The sequence below is a fragment of the Haplochromis burtoni genome, unplaced genomic scaffold (genome assembly GCF_018398535.1).
Source record: "Haplochromis burtoni strain Fernald_Lab_line unplaced genomic scaffold, NCSU_Asbu1 Contig_15, whole genome shotgun sequence".
NCBI lineage: Eukaryota > Metazoa > Chordata > Actinopteri > Cichliformes > Cichlidae > Haplochromis > Haplochromis burtoni.
Genome location: NW_024582376.1, coordinates 3,997,228 through 4,012,943, shown reverse-complemented (window position 1 = coordinate 4,012,943; position 15,716 = coordinate 3,997,228). Strand labels below are relative to the sequence as shown.

The 15,716-nt window shown below is 40.4% G+C and overlaps 1 protein-coding gene across 1 annotated transcript in view; it reads left to right on the top strand.

The window, feature by feature from the left end:
- Positions 1–15,716, top strand: part of LOC102292418 (F-BAR and double SH3 domains protein 2) — a gene marked incomplete in the record, with an annotated part of 76,463 nt that overhangs the window by 29,013 nt on the left and 31,734 nt on the right. Inside the window, 8 exon segments of the mRNA XM_014330599.2 lie at positions 2,031–2,110; positions 2,554–2,698; positions 2,840–2,973; positions 5,807–5,861; positions 5,982–6,110; positions 10,452–10,574; positions 11,479–11,574; positions 12,694–12,768. Coding sequence (XP_014186085.1) covers positions 2,031–2,110; positions 2,554–2,698; positions 2,840–2,973; positions 5,807–5,861; positions 5,982–6,110; positions 10,452–10,574; positions 11,479–11,574; positions 12,694–12,768 — 837 coding nt within the window.

Here is a 15,716-nt window from a genome sequence, read left to right as displayed (position 1 = left end):
AAAAGGAAGAGAGGTTCAAACGCAGCCTGTCTTCACTGTGCTGGACAGATGGATAATCCTCATGTGAAGTGGGCGTGAATGTTAGTTTGTTGGTATTGGAAAGTTCTGCAGATGAGTGTCTAATCAGACTGTTTGAGCAGTTTGGCGTTCAGAGAGATTTCTTTGAGGCCTCAGGCAGCAGTCGGTGACCACCGGTTGCTATGTGAAAATGAATATTACCTGACCAGCTGTGAAGGGTTCTGGTAATCGTCGGTGTGAAATCAATTGCTAAAGCCTTAACCACGAAGGCCTAGACTGGTAAGTGACTTCCTGGTAACCAGTTGGGGAGTGGTTTCTGCAGGTTGCCGTCACTAGTGTGAAATCTGTTGTAAAAGGGTATATGGTGCTGAACCGAAAACCTAATTGCAATTAGTAGTTAGCAGATTCCCAAGGTTGCCCATAGTTTGCATGAAGGTGTTGACTTATCTGCAAATACTTGTAAACTACTTGCCACAGTGAAACTGTTAAAAGTCCAACACAAACCAGAAATGGAGAATGTTGGCTTCAAAGTAAAAGTGCCATCCAGATCCACTGCAGCCTGTTGGTAAGAGTGAGAAAAAGAGAGCGAGGATGACTGTTCTTGATCTTTATATGTTCATGACACAAGGTTGCTGATGCCAGTAATCTTGCCCATTCGTTTATTTTGCTTTTGCTGTTTCTTTATCTTTCCTTTATTTGTGCAAAATAAAGGCACAAATAGATAATAAAACTAAACCTGGACTCTCTTTATTAATCTACTCACTGCATGTCATGTACTACAAAACATGCTTAGTTCACTCCAGTTAAGACATTTAGGAGATAATGCTGTTTTTTTCTTTTTTCTTCATAAAAGAGTTATTCTCCCTTTCTTTATGAGGTTTTTAGACAGTGGATGCCAGGGGTCACTAGGCCACAGTCTCCCCCAGGACACAAGCTTGTGTGTCAGCTGGAGGGAAACAAATATCTGGTCCAGGAAACTAGAGAAAGAACTGTTCTTTGATGGCCTCAGTCACCATCTGTGAAAGGTGAAAAAAAGCAAGATGAGAAAGAGAGATACAGAGTAATTCTGTTGCGTATGTTATAATGGGAGAGACAAAAGTAAAAGAGAGCTCAATAGCATGGTATTAGAAAAAAAGAGCACAGAAGGGATGTGTATATGTGTAAATGCAATTGGGTGTAAGGGGATTGTGGGGGGGCAATAGTTAGATTTAAAAATAGGCCTTTTGAGAATCATAATGTAAGTGATGAAGGGTGAAGCATGGAGAGAGAGGGAAGTGTTGGTGATTTAGGATAACAAGGAGGAGATTTGTAAAGAGGAATGATATCAGATTTACATGCAGATCTGGAAGCTTGATAAAAAAGATAAAGGGAAGAAGGTGGCTTTGAGGATTGGAGTATTTACCTTGAAACTCAAACTGTCTTGACTGTATTTTAGTAGGGATTCTTTTATTAAGGCTACCCATCCCTACGAACGTAAACACAGGGACACGAGGACAGAGCGTTTGTGAGTCACTGTTACTGACACAGTGACCCAGTCTGGAAGATGTAGGTTACCCTTTCTTGTAGCCCTCAGGTTTCTCGGGAACTGACTCGGATTTACTGATACAAAGCCGGTCTATTGTTTTGTGCACTGATACCCAAACTAAACTGTAAAACATCCACTGTACAGAAATAAAAATCCAACCGCCCATCTTCACCATACGTTCCTTTTTCTTGCATAATGATAACAGTGAATGCATTTTCTGTCAAGTTGCAGATTTGAATGTATTTTATTCGCTATGAATTCCAAACATTAGACACTGTTTCTCTCATCTGAATGACTGGGTGCAAGTGAGCTGACTCAGTGCAGTTCACAAACTTGTAATTCATTTTATTCTAACAGTCTGCATGTTTCCTATAACATCAAAAGCATCTTCTCCGGGGATTTGGCAGGGATTCATTAATCAGACAATAGGAGCTAGATGGTCCTTAATTGTTCCCAGCTCCCCATTTTTGTGCTCTTGTGCTTTCAGGCTCTGCAGAAGTTAGCGAGTCAGTACCTAAAGAGAGACTGGCCTGGAATCAACCCTGATGACCAGAGAACAGACTATAGGTAGGTTTGTGTGTGTGCATATGACACAGAAAAATGCACATATTACATAAAATTAGGAGCTGGAAGCTACTTTGTCTTCTTGCATCATCTACAAATTTATTTCAGCTGCAGTGTTCACATGAAGGCTGAAATTATACTGTGCTGGAGTCGTTCAATATTCTAGAAAAAAATCGTCATGGTCTACAGCACAGTTATGAGTCATTATTTACTGTAACAGAGGCACTGAAATAGAAGACTTGAAGTTGGATCTAAGTTATTCTGACAAACAGAAATAATGCATTGCGACACAAATTTTCTCCCCTTGTGGTTCCCTGCTCACACAGTTTTTTTAAAACCCACATTTTAAAAAACGTGTCCAATATCCAAGAAAATGGATATTGGATTAATTAAATAATCCAGCTGCAGAAACTTTCCAGCACTCAGTGCTTTTTCTCTCCTACTAGGAATGTGTATGCAGTGTGGAGGTCCTATTTAGAAGGTACAGTCCAGGTGAGCCAGTCCAGGCTCAATGTATGCGACAATTACAAGAGTCAAGTATCAGAGCCCGCTAAGACTGTTAGACTGTACAAGGAGCAGCAGCTTAAAAAGGTGAGTTGGTCATTTTTTTCCTGAAGCAGTATTTGTGCTCTGTTGCTGCTGCATCTTTCCAATGTGCTTGCTCAGAGTTAACTTCATGTTGTTCTGCTTGTTCTTCAAACATATGCCTGTTGTCTTTTTCCCTTTTCACAGACAATAGATCAGCTGAGCGGCATTCAAGCAGAGCTGCAGGAGTCAGTGAAGGAGTTGGCCAAAGCTAAGAAAAAATACTACGACTGCGAGCAGGTTGCCCACGCTATACGAGAGAAGGCCGACATCGAGGCGAAGTAAGTCTGCCGCAACACTGTGCACGTGTGTGTGTGTAGGGCTTTTCAGGTAGTTGCCAAGTCAGTTTCAGTGAGGGGATCTGGTGTCCCTGTTATGCTGTGGAGGGCACATATTTGCCTGGCACGAGTTGGGTCCACTTGCAAATCAATACAAAGCTGTTCTAATTTTTTATTGTCTTTGATTTTGAGCGGTGCAGTTACCAGATTTAGATGAAATCGGTTGCAAAGAGGATGCTGCACCAAAAACTTCTTTGGGATTGCTTTGATTGCTTGAGGGTTGTGTTTTCTTTGCATTGAAGACACTGATTTCTCAATTCATCTTATTGATGTGACCAACAGATTTCAACCAACTATTACTTTGATGGTTACCATTCAGTTCAATTCAATTGTATTTATCTAGCACCAAATCACAGCAACAGTTGCCTCAAGGTGCTTTATATTTTAAGGTAAAGACAATTATACAAAGAAAACATTCATACACTATATTGCCAAAAGTATTCACTCCTCTGCCTTCATATGCATATGAATTTGAGTGACATCCCATTCTTAACCCATAGGGTTTAATATGATGTCAGTCAGCCCACCCTTTGCATCTATAACAGCTTCAGTTCTTCTGGGATGGCTTTCCACAAGGATTAAGAGTGTGTTTATGGGAACCTTTGACCAATCTTTCAGAAGCACATTTATGAGGTCAGAAACTGATGTTGGATGAGACGGGCCGGCCCGCAGTCTCCACTCATAATTCATCCTAAAGTTGTTCTGGCGGGTTGAGATGAGGACTCTGTGCAGGCCATTCAAGTTCTTCCACAGCAGACTCACTCATCCATGTCTTTATGGACCTTGCTTTGTGCACTGGTGCGCAGTCATGTTGGAACAGGAAGGGTTCATCACTTCATGGCTCAGTTGCTGTCATTTCCAGTCGCTTCCACTTTGTTATAACACCACTAACAGTTTACTGTGGAATATGTAGTAGTGAGGAAATTTCAGTGCTAGGCTTACTGCACAGGTTGTGTCCTATCACGGTACCACTCTGGAATTCACTGAGCTCCTGAGAGCAACTCATTCGTTCACAAATATTAGTAGACGCAGTCTGCATGCCTAGAGGCTTGATATTATACACCTGTGGCAATGGAAGTAACTGGAACACCTGAATCCATTGATTTGGGTGAGCGAGGGAATACTTTTAGCAATATAGCGTAGATTGCGCCACACTTTTTAGCTTTAGTTCATTTCTGTGCAACCTACAGGTGACTGCAGCAAACTGATAGCAACGAAAGACATTGCAAGGTTTTCGGTGTAGCACCTCTTTGAGACCCATTTCACCTATTTACTGCCTGTGGGTCACTGAAGGATGTTTAGGCCTGTGTGAATAAAGCTCAAGAGAGCGCTTTACACAACCGTGTATCATAACACCAAAATGAGAGAAGAGTCCTCCTAAATATCAAGTCACACCCAAAGTCTACTGGTGGTAAATCCTGTCTCCCTACACTTGTCTTACTTAGAAACTTTATGTTGGATTTTTCTTTAATTTACCACACTTCTTGGTAAATATATAAAAATGGTGTGACTAAACAGATGGTCTCCATGGTGAGGGAGAATGCAATCAAGAGAGTGAAGCTGGTTAACCTCATAAGGAGAATGTGTGTGTGTTTTTGTTTGGAGAGAGATAAAGAAAGGGAAAAACATTGTCATCGAGGATGAAAGAAGCAATCAGTCATAAACATACACAGGTGTTTGAAAGAGAGAGAAAAAATACAGACGAAAAGACATGAAAACAACAACAGAGGAACAGTAAAGAATAGTGTGGAAACATTGACTGACTTTAGTTTTGATGAATCAGCTAACCACATCTAAACGATGTTAATTTGATATTATTAATTAATTTGAAGCATAGCTCCAGCAGATATATAGAGAGTAATGTTGATGTTGATTGAAAGCACTTTTTTCCTGTGACCCTGGTGTCTGTCTTTTACTTTTTTATTACCTTCCAAGCTTAAGAGGCTTTCTGATTGAACAGCCACCTGACCTGTTTCTGCTCTAAGAATTCAAATCTTGAAGCTTTGCAGTCTCACAATTAGTTCCAGAGTTTGATCTGGAGCTGATGAGTGTTGTTTTCCTCCCATCCCTTGGTAGCAGTAGCTATGGTGACATTTTCACTTCATTGAATTCTCAACCCTTGGTTTGCGCTCACATCGATTGGCCAATCTACTCTTTTCTGTTCTCTATCGCTCAGTAGAAAGTAGCAGCGATGGAAATAACTGTATCGCCTGTGTGCCATTATTGGAGAGTATGCACATGCGTGTGTGTTTGAGAGGATAAAAATGGCGAGGCACAAGGAACACACAGGAATAAATTGGTGTGAATGTTATTTTTAACAGCACTCGGGGTGTAAAGTAGGACTTAAGTAGAAGCATTTTACAGGTACTCTCGCGCGGGGAACTGGCAGAGAAAATTACACACTGAAGCATTTGCATCGGGGAGTGTTAGATTTAATCGAAATAAACATGCTTTTTTTAATGTTTTTGCGCTCATGCGCACGGATACACATGCCGGGAGGAGACAGGCTCTCTCTGTCATTGATACAAATGAGTGTCTGGATCAGGCTCACATTCATCACTGTCAAGTCTCGCTCTGCTCAGGCCAGGGTTCGTCTATAAAGTCTGGTCTGAATCAGAGGATGGAGATGTGGTAGAAATCCTTGGATCTTCCCTTCTGTCGTCTTTTACTTGACATGTTAAATTTAAAAATGTGAATACACAAAAAGTTTACAGTGTTTAAAAAAAATAAAATAAAATTAGATACTTATTATTGTTTTGTTTTTTGTCTTTTTCAGGTCTAAACTGGGTCTTTTTCAGTCAAGAATTAGTTTACAGAAAGCAAGTGTGAAGGTAAGAACCTGAAACATAACAGCGGCTTGTTTAGGCAGGGCTTTCAGATGTATTACTTTGAACAATTATTTAAAAACAAGTAGTAACACTATACACGTTTTTTCTGTCTGTTTTTTGAAGTTGAAAGCAAAAAGAAGTGACTGTAACTCAAAGGCGACACAGGCCAGGAATGACTACTTGCTAACGCTAGCTGCTGCCAATGCTCACCACGATCGCTACTACCATACAGATCTGCTGCACTGCATACAGGTAAATATAGAAAGATGAAAGAAAGGAAATGAATGAGGTAAGTGGTGTGAAAGTGAAAACACAAAGCCAACATTAAAGACTCGAGATTTTAATGCTGTTGCAATATTTTGCTTTACTAGATCAAGTACTGACTTAAGAGCCTCCCTTGGATAATATCCGGAGGGATTCTTTTTTTTTTTTTTTTGGACGGGAATGAGGAAGCATTTTTCTGTTTTCAGAATATAAATTGGGGAGCTTTGAATCTAAGTTCCGTTTTGGGAAAATGTGTTCCTTTCATGAGTCCACAAAGTCAGACTCCCATTCACTGTCAGTGAAATAGCTTGTAGGGAAATATCACACACGAAAAAGTGTTGATTTCACAGTTTTGAGTCTTCAAAGAAAGTCGCAGCGTTGTGCGGATTTACGATTTGAAAGGGGCTTATGTGAAGAAAAGTGAGCCATGCTAATGTCAACTTAAACCAAATCATCGGTGGCCAGGAAATTATCATTTTCAGCTGATGGAATATCAAAAAAGACGTTCTTTTGTCTTTGGTCTTTTATTTTAAACTGCTAAGATGATTGAATACAAAAGGTGGTTAAGCCCAGTCTTAATCAGACACAATAATATCTTGCTGAGCTGTTTCAGTTGTGATACTGCTTTAATTATGATCTGTATGAAAATACACAAACAAAAATCCCAGTCTGTAATTCACTTACAGCCTAGCTACTCTGTTGTACAAACATGGGCTAACATGCTCACAGATACAACACATAAAGCAAAAGTCTCGAAACATCATATGTTTCCTTATATTTTGCCTTCAAAGAGCCAGAATTTCTTGGAATTTTTAAAGTGTTCTCGAGCAATAGTTCTCCAGGATGTCTGAAGGTCTTTTTCAAGTTTCTCTGGCTGCTTTTTCACAAATTTTCAGTCCATTACTTTTACTTGACCATTTTCATGAAACATTCAAGCACAAAACAGAACCTAACTCAAGGGATGAAAAGAAACCAATTTTTACATTTTTTTAAGCAATTTGTTACTAGTAGTATGTCACAAAACATCATTTGTTCCAGTTTCTTGTGTTGAATCTATTAAAAATGCCAAAGATAACACAGACACGTTAGAGCATTTTTGCTCTAACAAGTGATTTCCAGAGATCTATTAGATGAAAACTTGGCATATCTCAGCATGGTGTGTCAAAACTGCCTATAGCAGATGAACAGTATCTGAAAGTTATTTCTTAAAGAAATGTGAAAAATCCAAACCCAGGACCTGAGAGATGCATCTGACACTTCAATTGGTCTATTCTCTACTGTTCACTAAAGCCTCAAAAGAAGTGTCTCAGTAGAAAGGGTGGCTGTCAACAAACATTGTTAAGGAAGGGAGAAAAAGATGTGCCAAATTTCACAACAACTGGACTGAGAATCAGTAGTCCAGAGTGGAAAATGCACGACAAGTGAGTGTCTACAGCCATCGGTAAAACTGTCATGGTTTGAAGCTGCATTTCAGCCAGTGGTGTTGGGTGTCTTGTTAAAATTTGTGGAATTATGAACATAGAAAAGCATAATGAGATTTTAACCCACTGTGCAGTACTATCTGGAAAGCGTCTGATTGACAATTGCTTAATTCTTCAGCATGAAAAATCCTCAGGCGTGACTGATTATGGTAGTTCTGTTATAGACACACATGTTGGTCTGTTTTACATCTGCAGCTTTATTGCTCTTGTTTTTCTCATTTGTCTGACCATCAGTTAAATGGTATGTACTCAGGATTTCAATAGTATTAAATAAAATGTAAGTTTTTTTCTTCTGTTTCTTGGCTTTTGAGTCCTTGTTTATTTCTTCTCCCATCTTCTTTTCTGTCTTCTCTCCTCACTCTCGCATGCTCTGCCTTAGGCGTTCATGAGCATCTATACTACGAGGCCATTCTGAATAATAGATCCTTAGCTTCTTGTGACAGAAGGACAGGACTGCAGGGAAATATGCACATACACAAATATGCGCATGAAAACACACACAGAGAATGAGGGACATTGCTAGAAGGAAGCAAGCTGTCTGTCCTCCCTCTCCTTCCTGTGCTGATTCATTTGTGGTGTTTACCTGAAAATATCAGCACTTGTGAATGTATGAGTTCTCTCTGCAGTTCAAGGAAGGCGTGAAATCTTTTCCATGAATGCATTCCTGTATGCTTTTGGGGCCTTTTCATCTCCATGTTCAACAGATATTGTAGTTATCCCATGAAATGTTTGAGATTAATTGAGTTATAGTGGTAAGAATCGGCTTCCTTCCTTCCTAGGTCATCTGAGAAAAGAAAATGATTAAGTGTGAAATAGATGACTGAAGGATAATAGAATAGTTTCTCTGGGGATGATAGGTGAGGAGACTTGTAATTGATAGCCTTGTTTAGATCAAATCTTCCCTTCATAAATACTGACTGTACTGAGAGTTGTAGTGAGGCTGCGGTAATAACTTAAATCTTATAGGTGAGCCGTCCTTGTCAATGCGACAGCTGTAGTGAAAGGGCAGAGGAAGAACCGACTGCTCAACGTCTCCCTCTGCTGTCAGCAGTATATGCTGTTATTAATGTCGGTCTTTAAAGTTGCCGGCTAGACATTGACACACACAACCACACACCCTCACACTTGCACCTCTGCTGCCCCGTCTGCTCCCCTGTGCTGCCCTTATTGTTCCAACTGAGGCAGTCATTCAACCCAAACACAGACACACACACATAAACACACATCCACTGGCCATGGTATAGGGACGGACGGGGCTTTTTCTGGAAGCTGACTCACTTCATTTCAACACTACCGTAAATGGATGAAAAAAGGAGGGGAGGAAGAGAAGAAAGGGGGAGGAGGAAATGACCAGAATGATGAGGGAACATTTAGAGAGGAGTCAGCCAGCAACCCACCCTTAATGACATAATGTCCTTGTCAATATCCCATTGTTTTTGAGGCTGTGTTGTGTGTGAATGCTGTGGGTTGTGGGTTTTATGTTGTTTTTTTAAATGTGTTTGTCTGTATAAGAAGGAGACAGACGTAGGTGTTAGCTGGAGGCTGCAGACTTGGCCTAAATGATCCGCTGGTTAGAATAGTGTGTGCACGTTTCTGAGACTTTGGCCAGAGGAGTGCGTGTATGTGTGTGTCTCTGAGCATTTGATCACTGATGTCTGTGTGTGTGTGCCTTCTCTGTGTTTTGTTGAATTGGAATCTGAACCCCTTCACCTTCCTCTGCAGCTGTGAGAACACCATCCAAAGAACACACTCACATACTCACTCACACACACACTCGTGTCCCATAAACACATTTTTTTCAGTAAGTCTCTCTTTTTTGCTCTCACCCACTAATACCTTTTATACCTTTTCAAAATGCTCTCCCTTCCCCTCTTCTTCCTCTCCTCCTCCCCTCCGTTAGCCCCGCTCTCTGTCTGTTTGGCAGCGTTGCCTACAGCTTGGCAGCAGTATCCCGGCTGCCCATAGAAAGGCTGTTCACTTGGACTGCATACTTCATTAAAATGTCTTTATATCCGTGCATCAGAAACGCTAATGTTAACAGTTGTTAAATAAAAACATCTGCGTGGTTTTGGGCCTTCCTGTGACTTCGTTCCCTCCCTCTCACCTCTTTATATTTTCCCACCATCTTTCTCTTCACTTTTTCACCTCTTCCTTTTTTAGTTTAGTGTTTTTCATAAAATCCTTTTTAATGGCCCATGGAAACATGCCATATACTGCATTTAAAGTTATAATATACAGTACGCCATGGGAGGCGGCGATGCGAGTGAGGCGTGTTTGTTTGTAACAGAAGTGGGCTTTGCTATGCTGGACTCTATTTCTGTTCAATTTGACTGTATGTCCTGTATGTATTTTGCATGTTTTGGGGTGTGTTCTAGTGAAATTTATCATAAAATAAAGCTTGAAATTACCTTCCACACAAGACGTTTCCGTTGATTTAGTCCTGCTACACAGTAGCTTATGCAATAACAGAAACAATCATTAACAGAGGAAATTGTCCCACCCAACAAATGCAACAAAAATAACACAAAAGCAAGGGAGCTGTCAATCAGTTATAGTGTAATCTCTGGGCTATGGACCTCAAATATGATTTTTTAAACATAGACGTGCATCAGTAGATTATGCAACAAAATCACGGTACATTTATGGCTATCTAAACACAAGATTTAATTTGAGTTTACGACAAACTAGCAACGCTTATTCACATTCTGTTCTTTTTGTCTATTTCTTAGTGTCTCCTCCTGATTCCCTTGTCCTCTCTGCTTTATTATTAAGGATTGTGGAATTACATTGAATTCATCCATGCTTCAGTGTAACCCCTGGTTCCTGTCTTTCTCTGTCTGTCTTCTAGGCCTTGGACGGCAGAATCTATGAGCACGTCAAAGACTACCTGGTGGCACTTTGTCGCACTGAGCTTGAGGCCTCCCAGGCTACACACAACACGTATCAGTTCCTTTTGGACAAATCCACCAGGGTGAGTCAGACAATACAAAAATATGCTTTTTGAATCTGTGGTAAGACATTTCTATGGAACCCACTGAAAGTGTTTTGACATTCAGCAGTCTTTTTCTTTCTGTTATTTTCTTTCTTTAATTTCTTTGTGTCTGTCTGCAGTTTAGTGGTTTGCACAGCCACCTCACACGCAGATCTTCAGTTCTGTTGCAGAAGTAGGCACGAATCATTTTGGGGTTGTGTCAGGAAGGAAATCTGGTGTAAAAATCTGTCAAATCAAAGATAGAGCTACCTTCTGTTGTGACCCTGTGTGAATAAGGGAGCAGCTGTGTGTACCTTTTGTGTTGCATGATGTGGTTTCTATTCTACTTTAACTGTGCAAGAAAGACACAACACAGTGACTGTTTTTGATTAACACAGCATGTAGTCACAGGCAAATTGTGAAATGTTAACTTCAGGACCCGAACGCATTATCAGGGGTTATTTTGCATGTTGCCATTTTACTGAATGTCACTGTATTTCAGGATTGTTTGCTCACCACATCGCTTCTAGCTGCTTCCTGTGTGGGACAGTTTCTCACTGGTTTCGGGTCTCATCCTAAACTACACTCACACTAGCTTTGGTTTGAATGTTATGTCTTCAGAAACTCGACTTAACTTCTGAACCATATCCCTCTTGGACCGAAAAATTAATCTCTCTAAAGTCAAAATATGAACCCACAAATGTATGCATGAATATGAAACACTCACCCACTTTGGGCTTCAGATGCGGCAGTGGGAAAAAAAATTGTCGTTTGCATCCTCGAAGGGAGCAGAAGCCTCGTCACACATGAAGTTCAACAGACTCTTGTATTGTCGGGTTTACACAGCACCAAACTTGCATGCAAAATGTACTGGATTAAAGATCTCCTTCTCTCTTTCTTTCAGATAATGCAGGAGTACAACCAGCAGTTGTTCATGCAAGAGAATCCGGTGTTTCACAAAGCGCACGACTTCCAGTTCCAGCCCAGTGAATGTGACACGGTGAGACTCACACAGCTACACACAGATCTCCTGGATTAATACTCATGTATCACTAGTACTTAGATTGTTTGTATATAAACCTGTTCACAGCAGGACTGTCACTCCACTTCACTTGCTGACTCACACACACACATACATACATACATACGCACAAACTCCCACACACAGACAGCAGCCAGCCATGTGGGCTTTCCTTTCATCCTGTGTTTTCTGTCCTCTCTAATATCTTATGTGTATAAAATGTTGCTTAAATCCTTAAGTTGAGTGATGAAACAGAATTCATTTACCGCAGTTCTGATTTAGAGAGTCACATTAAAACATCTGGGGCTGAGAGACCTGCCAAGTTAAAAATCCGTGAGCCAAAGCTGTGATCGCCCTTTTTTCTCTTGAGATATCTTTGGGCCTTTTGTTCCCAGACTTTGGGGATTTCTTTATGTTAACAGTTTCAGATGGAGTTGCCCAGTTAACTAATGTCTGCTGACAACGTGAAAGATGCATGAATCGGCTCTGTGTTCAGATGTTGCGTGTCCGTTGGGAGCGTATCTTTCTAGCCTGGGATTTTTTTTGTCATTTACGCAAGCTAATTTAATCATTTAAATTCAATTGGTTGCTGAATGCTACAAATATTTTAAATTGTTGTCAAGTGATCACAGTCTGTGTGATCGGAATGGAGCAGTGGGAATCATGCTGTCTCCTCTCTTCTCCTCTTCGGGGACTTGTTAAGTCTTTCTGGCTAAAAAAAGAAATTGCTCTCACTGGACACTGTTTCTAATACCTTTCTAGAGTAGTATCCTTCTCTCCTGTGTCTGAGTCATATTGTGCACTCTCCTTTCTCTACATTTCTCTTTCTCTCTCTGGGTTCTGCCAGTTTCTCCTTGCCTCTGATCTTTTGCCTTGTTTCAAGTGTTCTAACAGTTTTCTCTGTAACAATGTTCTCTTCCTTCTTTGTGTCTTCCTGTTCCTGTTCAAGCTTTGCTAACAGTTTTTCCCTAAACTTTTTTTCCACTAATCGCTCCTTGTGTTTGTCTGTCTGTGTGCTTGCACTGCTGCTCTTTGGGTGTGTGGTCTGCGGATGCCTGGATGTCTATTTGTGTGTGTGTGTGTGTGTGTGTGTGCCAGACTCTGAGCTCGGTGCAGCAGTTGGTGGACATTGAACCGTCGCCGGTCAGTGCCATGAGAATGACCCTGGCACAGGTAGTCTTAACTGTTGTCAGCATTCCTATCATACTTCTCAGACCATGGCTTATCTGCTTCATTCATACATTCTGTTTATACTGACTGCATCATTTACTGTAAGAAGCTTTCAGTCGGCCATGAGCCAAACAAAGCGTAATAATGCAGTTTAACTTAACACCTCAGGCTGTGATTGATGTTTCAGCATGGCTCTGGAAAAATCTGAAACCTCATACACTCACAGGCTACTTTATTAGTTATACCTTGCTAGTACTGGATAATCAATCTCCTGTTTCACCACATCAAGTGCTCTATTGGATTGCAATCTGGTGACTGTGGAGTCCATTTGAGTACAGAGAACTCACCAGTTCTGTTCAAGAAACAAGTTTGATATTATTTGAGCTTTGTGACATGGTGCGTTATCCTACTGGAAGCAACAATACACAGTTAGGCTGAGGAATTCAAACAATGATCAGCTGGTACTGAGTGTGCCAAGAAAATATTGCCCACACTAACAGTTCATATAAGACAGAATGGATCCATGCTGTCATGTTGTTTACACCAAATTCTGCAATCTGACTGTTGCAGCAGAAATCACGACCATACCAAGTTTTTCCAGACTTCTATTGTCCAATTTTGGTGAGTCTGAGCCTCAGTTTTCTGTTTATAACGAGCAGGAGTGGCACCTGTTATGGCCTTCTGCTGGTGCAGCTCATCTGCTTTGAGGTTCATACGTGAGTTAAAGCAGTCTAGCCATTCTCCTCTGACCTCTGGCATCAAAAGGCATTTTCTCCCAGAGAACCGCAGCTCACTGGATATTTTCTCTTTTTTGGACAATTCTCTGTAAACCTTAGAGATGGTGGTGTGGGAAAATCCCAGCAGATCAGCAGTTTCTGAAACACTCAGACGAGCCAGTCAGGGACCAACAACCACGCTATGCTCAAATCAGCTTCAGCCGGTCATTTTGACTATGTCTTCATGGCTACATGACTTAGCTGTTGCCATGTGATTGGTTAATTAGATATTTTTGTTAATAAACAGTTAAATAGGTGTACCTAATAAAGTGGCTGGTGAGTGTGTGTTCATAGGCACCCAACAGAGAAACCTTTTTAACCCACAACAAAGACTTTGCCCTCACTGGTAGCAATCTTTCAATTTAAGTTATATTCCCTAGATTTCTAGCGCATGCTCGGAATGACCTTTTTATAGTGAGAAAAAAAAGACAGAAAAATACTTGATTTTTCATAGTTATGCACACTATTTACGAATGTTGTCACTATGGATCTCCTTGCCTGTGATTATGATGCTTTTGATGATACTTTACATTATAATTTTCTTTAAAAACAACTGTAGTGTCAGTGAGCTGACACTTTTTCGACTCAGTGACATGACAAATCAATGTTAACACACATTAAATTAAACTTTGCTGAACTAGACGCCCAAGTATGACATGCTCTGTTTGGCAGGGACTTCTTCTGTGATCTAACTCTGATTGACAGGCAGACAGTTAGTCAGCTAGAATAACCTTTATATTCCAAGTATCTTGGAGAGCAGTGTGGGCCCATCCCTCTTTTAAACAGAAATTGTGCTCTAACCAGTTGGAGCACCAAGACTTCATACAGTATGGCGGTGAGGGTGAGCAAAGTATTATTGTGTGTTGGGAATAACTGAGAAAAGCAGCTGAGGATGGGCTCAAATCTGACAGCACACTATGTAGTGATAAAACCCAGAGCTCTTTTGTTATTACTGGAAAAGAGATGTCTTGTTAATAGTCATTAACACATCATTGTGCTTTATAAATGATCTGTTTTTATATGGCTCTCAGCTTTGTGGCTTAGGGAGGAGGTTGTTGATTTTGGCCTACAGCAGTCAGCACTTTAACCACAGACAATAAAACAATAGTGTATGGTTTGTTTGTTTTTTAGGTTCGATTTTCTCCTTTTACTGAAATACAGCGGAGGTTAAAGAACTTTCACTGCCCGACTTTTTATGTCCATCTGTCACCGTAACAAGACCGTGAGACACTCTGGGATAACCACACAAGTGGCTGCAGATAGGATTATGACATCATCCACATAGTTGGCGTGAGAACTAAAAATAAACATGACAAATATGTGGGAGTTTCTGAATTACATGTTAAGATTTTATCTGCTCAATGCGACTTTGCTTTTGTGCACCAATAGAATAATCAAACCAGAGAATAGAGCAGCAGCTGATGAAATTTTCTTATTTCATATCTAAAAAGGCCACAGTTCACCTGATTGTTACAACTATTCCACCTGACATAAACCTCGCAACGACAGCTGACTACACTGAGGCGGTTCAGCCATTACAGGTCTATTTAAAGAAGTTCTTTATGTTTCCTGCATTTTCTAGTTGCTTCATCATAATCAAGCAATGAAGGCACACGTGCACGATAGCTGAATACCTTTGGTGGCTTTGGCTTCTCATGACCATTGTCATGACTCATCTGATGCCGTAACCTTATGTCATCTTTTAAAATATCACCATACTGTCATCAACATCCTGAAAGCTGATGTGTCATAGTTTAGTGTAATTTTCCTTTACAAATTTGTTATGGGTTCAAGATGTAATCACTGGAAATTGAATGTGTCCTGATTTCCATTCAAAATCATGCTACGTATATCTTACATGATGATTATTGAATTCTTTGTGTCTGCATGTGTAAGATAAGCCCATAAAACATAAAATATGAAATAATACTAAAGCTAACACTGCATTAAATTTACATGTTGTGAATGTAGACATCATATTGTGGTTTACAAGCAACTCTGTAGTTGTACACATACATTTTCTCTGTGCTATTTTAGGAGAACTCAATTCATTCTTTCGCTTTTAACACGCATAAAAAAGCATAATCATAGGCAGGTATTTGCTGCAGTCTGAATGCACCGCTGCTGCTCTAATGCAAGTTGTGTAGAAACACTGGAGTCCTAGGCACCCAGTTC